Source organism: Pipistrellus hanaki, assembly GCF_964339955.1.
Source record: "Pipistrellus hanaki genome assembly, chromosome: 3".
NCBI lineage: Eukaryota > Metazoa > Chordata > Mammalia > Chiroptera > Vespertilionidae > Pipistrellus > Pipistrellus hanaki.
This window is the reverse complement of record NC_140505.1, coordinates 77566739-77583643: the sequence shown is the minus strand read 5'-3', so window position 1 is coordinate 77583643 and position 16905 is coordinate 77566739. Positions and strand designations below refer to the sequence as shown.

General features: G+C 43.6%; 1 protein-coding gene across 1 annotated transcript in view; it reads left to right on the top strand.

The window, feature by feature from the left end:
• SIAH3 (siah E3 ubiquitin protein ligase family member 3) overlaps window positions 1-16604 on the top strand; it is a 71742-nt gene extending 55138 nt beyond the window's left edge. The window contains exon 2 of the mRNA XM_084879489.1: window positions 10329-16604. Within this exon, the coding sequence (XP_084735615.1) occupies window positions 10329-10997 (669 nt within the window). The 3' untranslated portion in view covers window positions 10998-16604. The remainder of the gene's footprint in view (window positions 1-10328) is intronic.
• The last annotated feature ends 301 nt before the right edge of the window (window positions 16605-16905 follow it).

The window sequence follows — 16905 nt, the reverse complement described above, 5'->3', positions numbered from 1 at the left end:
ATAAAGATCTTTATCATCCACCGATGTGTGAGGTCATGTGGTGTTTCTCTTTCGTTGATTGGCTTATTTCACTCAGCATGATGTTCTCCAATTCCATCCAGGTTGCTGCAAATGATGAGAATTCCTTCTTCTTTATGGCAGCATAGTATTCCATTGTGTAGATGTACCATTGTTTTTGGATCCGATCATCTGCTGACGGGCACCTAGGCTGTTTCCAAATTCTGGCTATTGTAGATTGTGCTGCTATGAACATAGGGGTGCATATATCCTTTCTGATTGGTGTTTCTAGTTTCTTGGGATATATTCCTAGAAGTGGGATTACTGGGTCAAATGGGAGTTCCATTTTCAGTTTTTTGAGGAAACTCCACACTGTTCTCCACAGTGGTTGCACCAGTCTGCATTCCCACCAGCAGTGCACGAGGGTTCCTTTTTCTCCGCAACCTCGCCAACACTTGTCGTTTGTTGATTTGTTGATGTTGGCCATTCTGACAGGTGTGAGATGGTACCGCATTGTTGTTTTGATTTGCACCTCTCGGATAATTAGTGACTTTGAGCATGTTTTCATGTGCCTTTTGGCCTTCCTACTGTCTTCTTTTGAAAATATTCTGTTTAGGTCCATTGCCCATTTTTTAATTGGATCATTCATCTTCCTTTTATTTAGTTGTATAAGCTGTCTGTAAATGTTGGAGATTAAACCTTTATCAGTGGTAATATTTGCAAATATGATCTCCCACACCGTGGGCTTTCTTGTTGTTTTATTGATGGTTTCTTTTGCTGTAAAAAAGCTTTTTATTTTGAAGTAGTCCCATTTGTTTATTTTCTCTTTAGCTTCCATTGCCCTAGGGGCAGTATCAGTGAAGAAGTTATTTTGGCATACGTCTGAGATTTTGCTACCTGTGGATGCTTCTAGTATTTTTATGGTTTCCCGTCTGATGTTTAAGTCCTGTATCCATTTTGAGTTTATCCTTGTGAATGGTGTAAGTTGGTGATCTAGTTTCATTCTTTTGCATGTGTCTGTCCAATTTTCCCAACACCATTTATTGAAGAGACTGTCTTGACTCCATTGTATATTCGTGCCTCCTTTGTCAAATATTAATTGAGCATAGTGATTTGGGTTGATATCTGGGTTCTCAATTCTATTCCATTGATCTATTTGTCTGTTCTTGTGCCAGTACCAGGCTGTTTTGAGAACAGTGGCTTTGTAGTATAGTTTGAAGTCTGGTATTGAGATCCCTCCTACTTTACTCTTCTTTCTCAGAATTGCTGTGGCTATTCGGGGTCTTTTATTGTTCCAAATGAACTTTTGGAGAGTTCTTTCTAGGTCAGTGAAATATGTCGTTGGTATTTTAATGGGGAGTGCATTGAACCTATAGATTGCTTTAGGAAGTATGGACATTTTGATGATGTTGATTCTACCAATCCATGAACATGGTATGTTCTTCCATCTCCTTCCATCTTCCTCTATCTCTTTTTTCAGTGTCGTGTAGTTTTCCGCAAATAGGTCCTTTATTTCTTTAGTTAAATTTATTCCTAGGTATCTTAATTTTTTTGGTGCGATGGTGAATGGAATTGCTTTTTTAGCCTCTGTTTCTGTAGTTTCACTGTTGGTGTATAGAAATGCCATGGATTTCTTGGCATTAATTTTATATCCTGCTACGTTGCCAAATTCATTTATTAAGTCAATTAGTTTTTTAATGGAGTCTTTTGGGTTTTTTATGTACAATATCATGTCATCTGCAAATAAGGATAACTTTACTTCTTCTTTTCCAATTTGGATGCCTTTTATTTCCTCCTCTTGTCTAATTGCAATGGCTAGTACTTCCAGAACTATGTCAAACAGGAGTGGCGAGAGTGGGCATCCCTGTCTTGTTCCTGTTCTTAGAGGGAATGGTTTTAGTTTTTGCCCATTGAGTATAATGTTGGCTGTGGGTTTATCATATATAGCTTTTATTATGTTGAGGTATGATCCTTGTACTCCCACCTTTTTAAGAGTTTTTAACAGGAAAGGGTGTTGGATTTTGTCAAATGCTTTTTCTGCGTCAATTGATATGACTATATGATTTTTATCTTTCAATTTGTTTATGTGATGTATCACGTTTATTGATTTGCGGATATTGTACCATCCTTGCATTCCTGGAATAAATCCTACTTGGTCATGGTGTATGATCTTTGTGATGTTCTTCTGGAGTCGATTTGCTAGAATTTTGTTGAGGATTTTGGCATCTATGTTCATGAGGGATATTGGCCTGTAATTCTCTTTCATTGAGTTGTCTTTATCTGGTTTTGGTATTAGGGTGATGTTGGCTTCATAGAAGGAGTTCGGAAGTGTTCCTTCCTCTTGGATTTTTTGGAATAGTCTGAAAAGGATAGGTTTTAGTTCTTCCTTGAATGTTTGGTAAAACTCTCCTGTGAAGCCATCTGGCCCTGGGCTTTTGTTTGCTGGAAGCTTTTTGATGACGGTTTCAATTTCTTCCCACGTCACTGGTCTATTGAGATTTTTAGATTCTTCCTGATTGAGTTTTGGCAGTTTGTATTTTTCTAGGAATATGTCCATTTCCTCCAGGTTGTTTAGTTTGTTGGAATAGAGTTGTTCGTAGTATTTTGTAACAATCTGTTGTATTTCGGTGGGGTCTGTTGTTATTTCACCTCTTTCATTTCTGATTTTGTTTATTTGGGTCCTCTCTCTTTGTTTCTTGGTTAGCCTGGCTACAGGTCCATCAATCTTGTTTATCCTTTCGAAGAACCAGCTCTTGGTTTTGTTGATCTTATGTATTGTTTCTTTGGTCTCTATGTCATTTATCTGTGCTCTGATTTTTGTTATTTCCTTCCTTCTGCTTACACTGGACTTTTCTTGTTGCTCTTTTCTAACTCTTTGAGTTGTAGAGTTAGTTCATCTGTTACCATTTTTTCTAGTTTTTTGCAATAGGCTTGTAAGGATATGAACTTCCCTCTCAAAACTGCTTTTGCTGTGTCCCATAGATTTTGGATTGTTGTGTTTTCATTGTCATTTGTTGCCAGGATGTTTTTAATTTCTTCCTTGATTTCTCTGGTAACCCAGTCCTTGTTTAATAGCATGTTGTTTAGTCTCCATGTATTTGATTTCTTTGGATTATTTTTATTGTAATTAATTTCCAGTTTTATGCCACTATGGTCTGAGAAGATGCTTGATATGATTTCTATCTTCTTGAATTTGAAGAGACTTTGCCTATGTCCCAAAATGTGGTCTATCTTTGAGAATGTCCCATGTGCACTTGAGAAGAATGTATATTCTGTGGCTTTGGGGTGGAATGTTCTAAAGATGTCAATTAATTCCATCTGGTCTAGTGAGTCGTTTAGGATTGATATTTCTTTGCTGATTTTTTGTTTAGATGATTTGTCGAAGGGTGACTGTGGGGTATTAAAATCTCCTACTATGATTGTATTGCTATTAATCTCTCCCTTAATGTCCTCCAGCAGTTTTTTTATGTATTTGGGTGCTCCTGTATTGGGTGCATATATATTTACCAGGGTTATTTCTTCTTGTTGGATTGTACCCTTTAGTATTATGAAGTGGCCTTCATTATCTCTTGTTATGTCCTTCACTCTGAGATCTAATTTGTCAGATATAAGTATTGCTACCCCAGCTTTTCTTTCCTTTCCATTTGCCTGGAAAACTTTTTTCCATCCCTTCACCCTCAGTCTGTGTGCATCTTTTTTTCTGAGGTGGGTTTCTTGTAGGCAACAGATGTAAGGGTCTTGTTTTCTTATCCAATCTGACACCCTATGTCTTTTGATTGGAGCATTTAATCCATTTACATTTAAGGTTATTATTGATAGGTACTCATTTGATGGCATTTTTATTCTATACCCATGTTCCTTCTTCAATTCCTATTTCTTTATTTTTACAGTAGACCCTTTAGCATTTCTTGCATTGCTGGTTTGGTGGAGATAAATTCCTTCAGTCTTTTTTTGTCTGTGAAGCTCCTGATTTCCCCTTCAATTTTGATTGATAGTCTTGCTGGGTACAGTATTCTTGGATTCAAACCCTTCCTTTGCATGACTTTGTATATTTCATCCCATTCCCTTCTGGCCTGATATGTTTCTGTTGAGAAATCAGTTGCTAGTCTGATGGGGGTTCCTTTGTAAGTAACTTTCTGTCTCTCTCTGGCTGCTTTTAAGATTCTTACTTTGTCGTTGTTGTTTGCCACTTTAATTATAATGTGCCTTGGCGTCTGTCTTCTGGGATTCATTTTGCTTGGGACTCTGCGAGCATCTTGGATTTGTGTGGGTTTTTTCTTCTCTATCTCAGGAAAGTTTTCTGTCATTATTTCTTGAAATACTTTTTCCACGTCTACCTCAGTTTCCTTTCCTTCTGGAACCCCTATTATTCGAATATTATTTTGTTTTGTAATGTCCCAAAGCTCCCGTAGGCTCTCCTCCTGCTTTTTAATCTTTTTTTCTAGAAGCTGCTCTAATTGGGTATTTTTTTCCATCTTGTCTTCTAGCTCACTGATGCGGTCTTCCACTTCATCTAGTCTACTCTTGATGCTTTCTATTGAGTTCTTCATGGTAGCGATGTCATTTTTCATTTCTTCTTGGTTCTTCCTCAATTCCTGATGGTTCTTCCTCATTTCTTCTTGGTTATTGTCAAATTTCTCTTCCATTCTTTTTAGCCAACCAATAATCATTATTCTGAACTCTTGCTCTGGTAGGCTGCTTGCCTCTGGCTCATTTACTTCCTTTTCTGGTGATTCCTGCTTTTCTTTCATTTGTGGGGTGTTTCTTTGTCTTCCCATGGTATCTGTTTTCAGGATGTCTGGTTATGTGGTGTTCTTTCTCTTGCGTTAATTTATAGGTGCAAAATACAACACTACCAGGTACAACACGAGAGGCACTTAACAGGAATGTATTTACAATATTAATAACTTCTAATAAAGGTAACCCCTAGCGATAGGCAAATTAGGGTATAGGAGAGAAGGAAGGAAGGAAGGTAAAAATAAAATAAAGAAAAATTAAAAAAAAAAAAAAAGTCAAAAAAGAAATAAAGTAATGACAAAATGAAGTTAGAAAACAGGGAGAAAAAGAAGAGAGAGTAAGAGAGAGAGAGAGAAAGAGAGAGAGAGAGAGAGAGAGAGAGAGAGAGAGAGAGAAGAAGCAAACTAAAAAAATGGGAAACAAACTATATATATGTGGAGAAAATTGCCATAGATCAACCACTGAGCCCAGCCAATGCCGGTAACAATACTTGGAGATTAATACAAACTACAATACAATATCCACTATTATTAAGTAAGGTTATGATATACAGAAGTCAAAGAAACAAACAAAAACAGAGGATTTAAAAAAAAATACAAAGCAACAATAACAACACTGGAATAAGCATAACAATTTCACTGAAAAGCACAAATATTCACAATAATCAACCTTCACTCAAACAATGAGAAAAGGATAGAAAGTAGAACCGTTTTTTTGTGTGTTTTTTTTTTTTTTAACTAGTTAATATAGTGCAGAGAGTGATATTTATACACTTGTATCAGGGGTTGGAACTTAGGTCTATGAGTATAGTGAGAGCTTTAGCAGGGGGTATACAGAAAGAATAGAGGAAAAACTAAAGCCGGAAAGGGATAGGATAAACTGGAGACTAAAAGGTTAAAGTTTAGTAAGAGAGTGATGGGGTAAAGGTCGAATTGAGATAGGGTTGAATGATGCTATAGTAGAGATTAAAATAGAATGAAGGTCACTCCCAATGTAAAATAAAGACGAAGTAAAATGGTACTGGGGAGGAAAAGAAAAAGAAAAAAAAAATTGCAAAATAGCAGTAGTAATAGTGAAGATAGAGATTGAAAAATGTAATAATTGAAAAGGTAAAATCAAGTAAGGAAAAAAGAAAAAAAATCGTTTCTGAAGTAAAAGATGTAAAAAATGAAAATTAAATAAAAAATGTAAAAAATGAAAATAAAATAAAGAATAGTATAATTAGCATAAAATTGTCCAGTAGAGTTCAATCACTTCCTCTGTTATTGTATTTGGTATGCCTGGTTCTTGGATCAGAGAGTCTTGCAGTTCCCAGCTTTCCACTGCACCTCAGTTTTGTAAGGTAGTCCTTAATTTTAGGTAGGCTATATCTTAGTTATTTGTGTCCATTTATTTTTGATTAATTAAAAGAAAAAGAAAAAGAAAAAAGAAAAAAAAAAAAGGCAGTTTGTAGTTCAGCCCTTAGGTGTCAGTGTTACTGGTTTGACCTCCCAGACTTTGGTTGCTCTGGCCTTCTTTCTCTCTGGGGGCGGGCCCTCGCAGCTCTCCTGGGCTACAATATAGGCGGGGCCGCGGCCGCACTGGGGGCGGGGCCTCGCGGCGCCCCGGGCCGCTGCGCTCTGGGCCGCACTGGGGGCGGGGCCTCGTGGGAGCAATGGGGCTATCGCAGCCTGAACTTTCAGCCTAGCCACGCAAACTCTGACCTTTCTGTGGGTGGTTGAAGAGCTTCCTTGAATCCACGCGCTTGCTCCGATCAGGGCGCCACAGGTGCTCGATGGACTCCTCGGCTGTGGGTTTTCCAGGCCTCAGAGAAGCTGCTCCCTTCCTGGTAGGGTGGCGCCGCCTTTGCGCCGAGCCCGGAGCTCCGGGAGTGCTGGCCGCTTGGTCAGGAAAAATTGTCCAGCGGACACTTCCTTACCTTCCTAGAGTGATCCGCTGCCCCTTAGCTGCTAATCAACATTCCCTGAGCGACTCAGATGTTGCTTCTATCTGTTTTGGGACCGGGGTCAGAACAAGTCCATCTGTTCGGTCGCCATCTTCAAGCTCCACCCCCATGTTCTTTTAAACCCGGCTCCTTCTAACTTGCTATTCATCTTGTCAGCAAACCCTTTTGCCTGTTCTGTTAGAGCATTCATCGCTCATGCTTTGCACCGACTAGAATAGCTATCTCCCCAGTCAGAGCCCCCACTGCATCCTGAATTTTTGTATTCTATTCTTTGATATACCCCTGTTTCCCCGAAAATAAGACGGTGTCTTATATTAATTTTTTCTCCCGAAGTTGCACTAGGTCTTATTTTCAGGGGATCTCTTATCTTTCCATGCGCTAGGTTTTATTTTCGGAGGATGTCTTATTTTCGGAGGATGTCTTATTTTCGGGGAAACACAGTATAATTACATTGAGTTACTGGGGCCGGAACAAGGATCTTATTCTGCTTAGCATTCTCAGCCTGTTGCAAATAGTAGGTGGTGTATACACGTTTGTCAAGTGGCCAAGTGAATTGTAGGTAGGAATTCTACCCTTCCCACCTCCTCCCTCAACCTCATCAAATCTCAGCCTAGGAGGGCCAGCTTGGTCAGATCAGCAAACATCACAGAGGAAGGAATGGCGACATTTGCATAGCAGGTGGGGATTCCCTCTTCACCTGAGCACCTCACCCAGACCCTTCCAAAGGGAGCCGACCCTTGCTGAGGGCATATCCCTGGGCTCTGCTTGGGTTCGGCCAATGGGAGACCCTGGCGAGAATTTGGAGGCTGGGAAGAAAGGGAGATCTAGGTATCTCTTTCCCACTCCTCCTTGCTTTGATTTCACATCTCAAAAGTTAGCCACACAGAACAGGATGGAGAAGATGGAAAAGGGATCTGGAAAAGGACATGTTGAAAATAGTTCACCCAGAGATTGTTTCTGAGATGGGAATTTCAGAAGGTTTGTCATCATGGCTCAGCTTTGGGAGAGGAGGCCCCGGCCCAGTGCACTGTTGGGGTCTCCAGACCCCCATGTTGGCCTGTTCTCAGCCCGGAATTCTGCCCAGGGGCAAAGATCAGCTCACAGGATACACACAAGTAGGCATGGACTGAGGCAGAAGGCCGCGGAGTCTTTATCCCAAAGCCCCTCTCTATGGAAATGCTCTCTTGATGTAATACTTGATGTGGTTTTAAAGCTGTTTGATAAATACTTGATGTTGTTTTAAAGGCATTATTTCATTTGATTCCCTAATAACCCTTTGAGATAAATATTTTGCTGATGGGGAAACTGACTTATTCAACACTGCTGGACAAGTAAACTGTGAAAAAAACGTACAAAACAACCAGAGTCTACTTTCCGGCTGTGATCTTCCTGGTCTAGGACCTATATCACCTTTAACTGATCTGGCTCCATTCCCAGCTGCACCCCTTATAAGCTGTGTGACCTCGGTCATGTGACTCAACCTCTCTGTATATCAGTTTCTTCATCAATAAGACAAACACAATATGTTTCTTTCCTGGTTGTTGTAAAGACTAAGTGTGAGCCCTAGCCAGTTTGGCTCAGTGGATAGAGCGTTAGTCTGCAGACTGAAGGGTCCCAGGTTCAATTCCGATCAAAAGGGCATGTACCTTGGTTGCGGGCACATCCCCAGTGGTTGAGTGTTAGGATTCTTGGACACAGCCTGCTCCTTCCTGGGCCTGGTGGGTGTGCAGGTTGGTGCCAGCAGACTGCCCAGTAGCCGCCACCCAGGGACAGGGCAGGAGCACCGTAGCTCGCTCTCTGGGTTGGCAGCATTCCCTGGAGAGACACAGAAACTGGCAGCTGGGTGAACAACTGGAGGCAGTGCTAGCCGGTTCCTACTTGCCTATAGGTCACCTCCACCACCAGGGTGGTCATCTCAGCACACCGTGTGTGTGTGTGTGTGTGTGTGTGTGTGTGTGTGTCCACTGCATGCCCTGATGAAAGGGAAGCTAGCTAGACACCTCAGCTGTTAGCCACTCTCTGGGTCTGGTCCAGGGAGACAAACGTGGGCAGTGCTTGACCTCTATACACCAAAGCCAGGAGAGGGTTAAGTGCCCAGAGGCACTGAAGTCCAGGAGGAGCTTGGAAAGCTAGGGCAGAAAGACACCCTCTCCCTCAGGGCACCCAGGGTAAGGCAGCCCTGTGCCGGCCTCCTGCCTGGAGCGCCCCCCACAGAGCTGCCACCTCCATTCAGCAGCCGAGGTCCTGCAGGCTAATTAAGTTAATAAGAAAGAACTAAAGGGATGGAGGAGGGGCAAGGATGCGGCTGTGCTCAGAGTTAGGAGGTGTGACAAATGAATCTGTCTTTCAATTACCAGCTTTGTAACCCCAGGCACATTCCTACAGGAAGCCCGTTTCTTCACCTGAACAAAATGAATTACAGGCCTCATGTCACAGGGAGGACCCTTGTGAAAGCAGCAGTTATCATATGCACACTAATGTCTGCACTCCCCACACCAAGAAACATGCTATGTATTTTTCTCGTGGCTGTGCTCCCGGCCCCCCAGCGTCTGGCCATTGCAGGCACTCAGTAAACGTTTACTCAGACCTGAGCAGAAGGTACGTCATGGCTCCGAGGCTTTAAGGGCATTTGGGGGACACTACTGTGAGGAACAAAAGGTTAGGAGAGCCTGAGGGAGGAGGCTGCCTGGTGGTGAGGGCCTGGGAAGCTGTGCGTGTGGGACGGAGCAGAAGTGTGCCTGGGGGCAGAGTCCCAGGGGTCCCCGCAGTCCGGGCCAGGCTTCCTCTCTGGGGACCTTGTCCGGTTGCATAAGACCAGTTCTGCGTCCCACCAGTTACCTTGGAAACCATGAGGAGGGCACCCAAAACAGCACCAGCCCGGACACCACTGGAAGGACAAGGTGGAACTTGCCAACATTTTGTTTTTAAAATACTAGCAATAGTAAGATAGGGGCAATAATCCATTGACCTCCAGTGCCTGCACATAAGTATCGACAGTATCAAAAAAGCAAAAAGAAAGGTTTTTTTTGTTGTTGTTTTTGTTTTCTACAACTAAAGACCATCACACTGCATGTTTGGGAGAAAATTTCCTATCTGTTTGAGTATCTTATTAAAGAATCCGAAAGGCATAACTAGTGCATTTTCTGGACTGCGTTTGTAGAATATCAATCATGCAAAGCATTCACCGTGTCCCTCATTTATCTTTCTAGACTTTTAAAAATGTTCCATTATATTTGGAAAATGTCTTCTTGTAGGAGGAATCTTTTGAAGAACCTTCTATTTTTTAATTGGGTAAATTTAGGTTTTGTACCGAAATGAAATGACAGAAAGGACTTAACAATATTTCAGCATCTAAATTTGGCAAAACATTCAAAAACAATTTTGTCCCCAAGTATTTGTCAAAACAGATAACAAGTGTTGGCAAGGATGCGGAGAACTTGGGATTCTCTGACGTGCTGATGGGGGTGTAAAATGGAGCTGCCCCTTTGGGTAACAGTCCCGCAGCTCTCATTCTGTAAGAAACAGAGTTTCCTCTCCCTGCACCGGAAAGCCTGCTTGTACCCCGCTGGACACCAGGGAGTCTCGGCCAGGCTGGGAGACTGACCTCACACTAACTGACCCAACTAACAGCCTTCTCTTCGTCCTACAGTATGTGTCCAACTGCCGCGCCGTCACTCAGAACGCACCGGAGCCAGGTGGCTGCCCCCACCACCCCCTGGCCCACCGCCACCGCCACCACCACGGGCACCGCCACCAGCGCCACCACGCCCACCCGCACCACCTCCACCACCAGCAGGCTGAGCTGCGTGCCAGCCGGGTGACGCCCTGCACCTGCCCCCTGTCCTCCTGCCCGTGGGAAGGCCGCCTGGAGGTGGTGGTGCCCCACCTGCGGCAGACGCACAGGGTGGATATCCTGCAGGGAGCCGAGATCGTCTTCCTGGCCACGGACATGCACCTCCCCGCCCCCGCGGACTGGATCATCGTGCACGCTTGCCTGGGCCACCACTTCCTGCTGGTGCTCAGGAAGCAGGAGAGGCACGAAGGGCACCCCCAGTTCTTTGCCACCATGATGCTGATCGGGACCCCCACCCAGGCCGACTGCTTCACCTACCGCCTGGAGCTCAACAGGAACCACCGGCGCCTCAAGTGGGAGGCCACCCCCAGGTCCGTGCTCGAGTGTGTGGACTCTGTGATCACCGACGGGGACTGCCTCGTCCTCAACACCTCGCTGGCGCAGCTCTTCTCCGACAATGGCAGCCTTGCCATCGGCATCGCCATCACTGCCACAGAGGGCTGCTCCTCAGACGCCGAGATGTGAAGTGAGAGGCCACCGGAGGCTCCCACTCAGCCACCCCTCCTCCAAGGAACTCTGCTTGTGCCCTCCGGATCTCCAAATTCCTATTTATTCTTCTTCCCTCCCTGCCTCCCTTCCTTCTTTCCTTGTTTTTGTTTTGTTTTGTTTTGTTTTGTTTTGTTTTGTTTTGTTTTGTTTTGTCTCAGGTACTTAGTGGTGTCTAGTAGTTGTCTGCCTTGGGCATTATATTATGTAAACATCCTGTGATTCAAGATCTTGGTGTAATGTTTGTCCTGATTAGTTGGAATAGTTTTACAGATCATTTTTATTAAATCAGAATGATTATTATCACCCCCCACCCCTATTCCCTTCTCCGTGGCTTCCAAAATGAGCAAAATTCACCCAGACCACAAAGCACACTGTTGGGGTTGAGAAGAGAGTTGGTATCCAAACCATTTCTCCCTTCTTTTTTCAGTCCATTTCCGGGAGAGCTAACTCTGAAGTGTGTGAGAACAGCTGGTTGGGAAGGGACCGGGCCCGTTCAGAGACATAGTTCAGACCAAGCAGACACAGCCTCAGGGGCAGAGCTCTGGTGCTGGAGGTGAGGGACCGTGTTTCCTCAGAAGGCCAGAGGGCTGGAGGCTCCTTCGCACGATGAGTCTTCTGGTTGGTCCCAGGGCTCAGGGCAGGGGCAGACAGGGAGCCCCCGTTGGCAGGCTGCTGCGGGCTTGCTCTTGGCCTGTGCCATCCTTTCCTACTCTGGAATCAAAGTCCTCACGTTCCTGGTGCTTTCTTGAAAACCTCTTCGCCCTCCTCTGAGCAGTAAAAAAAAAAAAAAAATGAGCAAGATGTGGGGAAAGAGAAGCAGCTGGAATAAAAACGGATAAAATTAATCTCCCACCTCTGGAAGGGTATTCTCTCCTCAGAGAGTTTTAGTATCAAATTAAAAATCCATCAGTCCTTTCACTAGTACGGAGCACCTTGGTATCACGCAAAGAACCACTGTGCTCGTGGAACCTTATAAACCGGAACAGAACCTCAACTCACCATCAGATACGAGGAGCGTGGAGTCTGTGCCCGACCCTGGGCCTGGAGGGCTGGCTCAGGTCCTCGCACCACGGAGGGTCCGCTTTCCTTCCCTCACTTTGCCAGTTGCTCTGAGAACCCCACTCGGCACACAGATGTTATCACTGGGCAAGTGTGCATTCGGCACCATGCTGCAGCCTGAATGAACGTCCACGTTGCCTCTGTGTAGATGGCTTTCTCTTATTGGCTGTTAGAAAAACTTGTCAACATCTTATTGAAATCTGTCATATATTTGAAGAGAATAGCATGTTTAGTCAACTTGGTCTCTTCTGTTCAAGGTGGACTATCTGTAATCTTTCCCCGTAGGCCCTCTTCTCCCTCCTTTTTTGTCATTTTTGCTCTCCCCTTGGCCACTCTCCAGTCGCCGAAGAAGCATGGCGCCAACCCCCACACCACGCTCATCAGAACCGAGTGGGCCTTTCGCCAACCGACGCTGCTCTCTGCCTCACTCCCTCACCCCAGCCCCTTGGCTGGATCCTGGCAGGCCTCCAAGTGAGCACTTAGTTTCAGGCAGCTTGCCCTGGCTGGCCACCAGCAAGCTTTTCCCTGCCAAAAATAATCAACCCCTGAAACACAAAAACGCCCTTCCCTTAATGACCAGGCAATCCTCTAGCCCAGTGGTCAGCAAACTCATTAGTCGAAAGAGCCAAATATCAACACTACAAGGATTGAAATTTCTTTTGAGAGCCAAATTTTTTTCAACTTAAACTTATTCTAACGCCACTTCTTCAAAATAGACTCGCCCAGGCCGTGGTATTTTGTGGAAGAGCCACACTCAAGGAGCCAAAGAGCTGCATGTGGCTTGTGAGCTGCAATTTGCTGACCATGGGTCTAGCCACCTGTGTCACCAACCCACCGCAAGCACCTGAAGGGTGGTGCCAGTGCAAGATTTAATAATGAATTCCCCTTTAGTCACACAGTGATTGCTAGGACCCTGGGGCTGAGGTTCCTTCTTTTAGAGCTATAAGGGACCAATAAATATTGTGTCACTGATGAAGGTAAGCATCAGATTACAACCTCCTTTCTCTTAGCTGAGTCAGAACATCCTACCAGGCACCAGCTGCCCCCCTCAGACCATCCAGAGGGTCAAGAACTGGAGCAAACTGGGCCAGTTGATCAGCACGGAGAGACTGGCTCACCTGGCTCCTTGCTTTCTCCCAGGCCCTCACCTGGAACCTAAGACCCCCTTGGCTGCAAGTTGCTTCCCGGAATCCACAGGTCCTCCCCAGTTTCTGCTACTCAACCGCTTTTATAGGATTTGTGTAGCATCACAGGTGCCCAGATAAATAAACAAACAAAACCTCAATTAGAGCCTAATTAGTGTTCATGGAGCCTTAGGACTCCTGCAAACATTACCTCTGCCTTCCTGCTGTGCCAAGTTACCTGAGCCAGACTGGGAATAACTTCACATTATTGCTATTGCTCCCAAGTCTTTATTATGAATAAGTGATCCTAGCTAGGAACCCATAGTTTTGATTACTAGAAACTTTCCGCATGAAGGGTAGGAGTGCGTTATTTTTGTCCATTTATGGTGCTGTCAAGAAGGCCTCTTTCTATATCCACGTGTGAAGAATGGAAGCAAAAGGAGCCAATGAAAACAATGAGCAGAGACAGAGAGACTGGTTTCAAGAACAGGGGCAGAGATCGGTACCAACTAAGCACATTGTGTTGAGCTTTACAGTCATAAAGGGCTCCCTCATTTGAGTCTTAGGTTAATCTCATTAGTATCCTCAGGATACTAAAAAAAAAAGTAAAGTTTCAGAGACATTAAATGACCTTTCCAAAGTCACATATCAAGTGGTTGGGACCACGACTAGAACCCGGTAAATCAACCACAAACTTGGTGTTCCTTCAATAAGAAGTCTGACCCAAAACATTCAGCAATGTTCCCACCTCAGTAGTGGACTGTGGGCCTGAGGGTCAGCTGGGTCTTGATCCTGGGGTACTTGGGGAAGCAGACAGACAGATTTGCTTTTAGAGGCATCACAGCTTGAAGAACTAGTCTACTTGGAAGCAGGGAGCGGGGAGTAGGGATAGAAAGGCATTTGAGGAGTGTGGGAACCCTCATGTATCTGATCACCCACTCCAGGCTCCTCATTCTAGACTCTCAGAGCCCTGGGAACTGGCTGCCTCATTCCATTCCATTCAGGTGCTGCCTTAATGGTGCACCAAAGAGTTTACTTAACAGCAAGAAGTGAGTGACCAGTATTTGAGCTTTAGGCACCTGAGCTTGAGGGCAATTTTTTCAGGAGGTGTGGAGAGAAGGACATTTCTGCCCCTGCACCTGACCCCACACAAATGGTTGTTGCAGAAATGAAAGTCAGGCTACACAAAGAAGATTGTCTCTAACAATCAATCTCTGTGTGATCTTGCACCTGAGATAGATCCTATCATTGCAATTACTGTGGACAGCTTAGAAACAGATCAGGCGAATAATAATAGCAATACTCGTGGATACCACTTACTGAGGGTTTACTATCTGACCCAGTGGGCTAACTACTTGGAATATATTATTATCTCATTTAATTCCCATAACAACCTATGAAGCAAGTACGTTATTGTATCCACAAGAAACTTAAGCTAAGAGAGCTTAGACACTTATTTAAGCTTGCACAGCTAACAAATGGTAGAGCCAAGCCTGAAACCCAGTATATCTAGCTCCGATTCCAGGCTTCTGGACAATACCAACTATGTCATTTCAATGAATTCATGGAACCAAGGCCAAGAAGGATCATCTTACAGTCTGAATGGCATAGAAGCCTTTTAGTACTTTAATATTAAATGTGCTCTTTTATTTCTCCTTTTTCTCCCTCTTTTCCCAGCCCAAGACAGAGTGGTGTGCTAATGGTGGCTTGTATACCAGTTGTTAAATTTTTAAAAGATGTTTATGAGACAAATGTTAAACACAGCCATTACTAAAAATTAAATTGTATACATTTGCAATTAAATAAGTTATAGAACAAAGATAATATTCAAAACTCATCACTTCCTAATTATTTCACTACTTATTTGTTTTCTGTGCTCTAGAGGTTATTTCCATCTGTCATATTTATATGGTGAGCGCACTATATAATGATGTCCTACAGCACATCTACCAACTCCACATTTAGCGACATGGCTTGAAATTGACACTGAGGGTAGCATTTATACCACAGAAATTGACAAGTGTTATTAACTAGGCTTTTACCTCTCAGAGATCTAGTCTTTAAACAGTAACCGGCACACCATTACCTAGACAACTCTAGTATAAAACAGGACTTTAAATGATGAAGCAAGATCCTGGTGGCCTCACTACAGGAGCACAGTTGACAGGCAGGCCAGTGAAAAAGCAAATTATTGGGAAAATACAAACTGTCCTCCAGAAGAGACTGAGGCCTTTAAGCTGCTTCAAGAGCATTCCCTGCGCTACTCCAGTGTGGGAAGTTTTATTCAATGACTTTCACCAGCCTTTTGGCCATCCCAGTCCAAAAAGTAAAACCAAGCTCTACAATACCGGTATCTCCTGTTACTTGTTCTTATAGGTCATCTTTCTTATCTCTACATGTAGACCAAAACCCAATCTAAAGAAATATTTTATTTTTAAATTCGAGATTGGAAATATCCAATACCTGAGAAGGGCAAAGTGAGCAGTGGTTTCAAACACCAAGAGAGGAGCCTTACATAGCACAGAGCTGAGAGACAGGAAAGGGGATGAGTCAAGAAATGAGTCCCATGGAGAGCAGAACCCAGCTTCTTACTTTTCTACTCTGGCTCCTTCACTTCATTTCAACCCGAAAAGGACCCCATTCATAGTCCATAGCCCAGAGCAACACACTTTCTAAATTAAGGGCATGGTTCCCACTAGGATCGAAGTCACAAGAAACTGCAGACTGAGTGCCTTGAAACAGGCAGAATCTCCAAGCTCAAGAGTGAATCAGTTACTCTGATCCCAGTGGTTTCCATGTAAGGGAGGGAAGAGGTGAGGCTTGTTGAAGCTTCCACTGGGATCCAGATTCTGGGGGAAGGGGAAGGGGCTGTGGGCTGGACGTCAAAGAATTATGCTCTGATTGAAGTTCAGCTATAAATGGCATCAGGAGTAAGAGCAGAGTCACCTAGTGGATTGTTAAATCTTCAGATTATTTGTTCAAGAAACTTTCTTCAAGAATTGGTGAGTTTTCCTTTGTGTTAAACTGGAGAATGGCCAGTCAAGACAAACAATGGCAAGAGGTCCAGGAGACCTGTTGCAGATAAGCATTTATTTTTCACCCCCAAGAGCAGGTTATCACATGGATTGTCTACAAGGGTTAGAGTTTGTCTTTTCCAATATTGTGTGGAAATATTTCGCCTTGTGTGTTAGTCTATAAATACTCCTTTCCCTTTTTTAACCTTTTTTGTTTAAGTTATTGAGATAAGGAAGAGAAAGGTAATCGAAAATCATTTTACTTAACTTCAATTGATGTATATTAATTTAATGTTAAAGTCAAGAAGAAGCAAACTGAGAATACTGCTTTATCTCCACCCTGTCTCCCATGGAAAATGTCATTAAATTGCATTTGATATTGTTTCCTCAAACCCTTCAGAGTTGTTCTGTGTTATTGTTGGGTTTGTTTCCTCCCCATAGGCTACTGTGCAATGTGAGAGGATAGAAATGAAATGCTACAAGGGAAAGTGCAATAATCAGAAATTTGCCAGCTGCCACATTTGACTTATGTTTCATTATCTTCCTCCCCTTTTCACTTTGCCTCCATCTTAAAGTTATAATTGGATGTAGGGAAGAAAGTGCTACTGGAGGTGAATAAAAGCCCTAGCAACTAATTTGCTCCCAATACTATTTCAGCATATGGTGCGAACCACTGGGTTGCAAAGA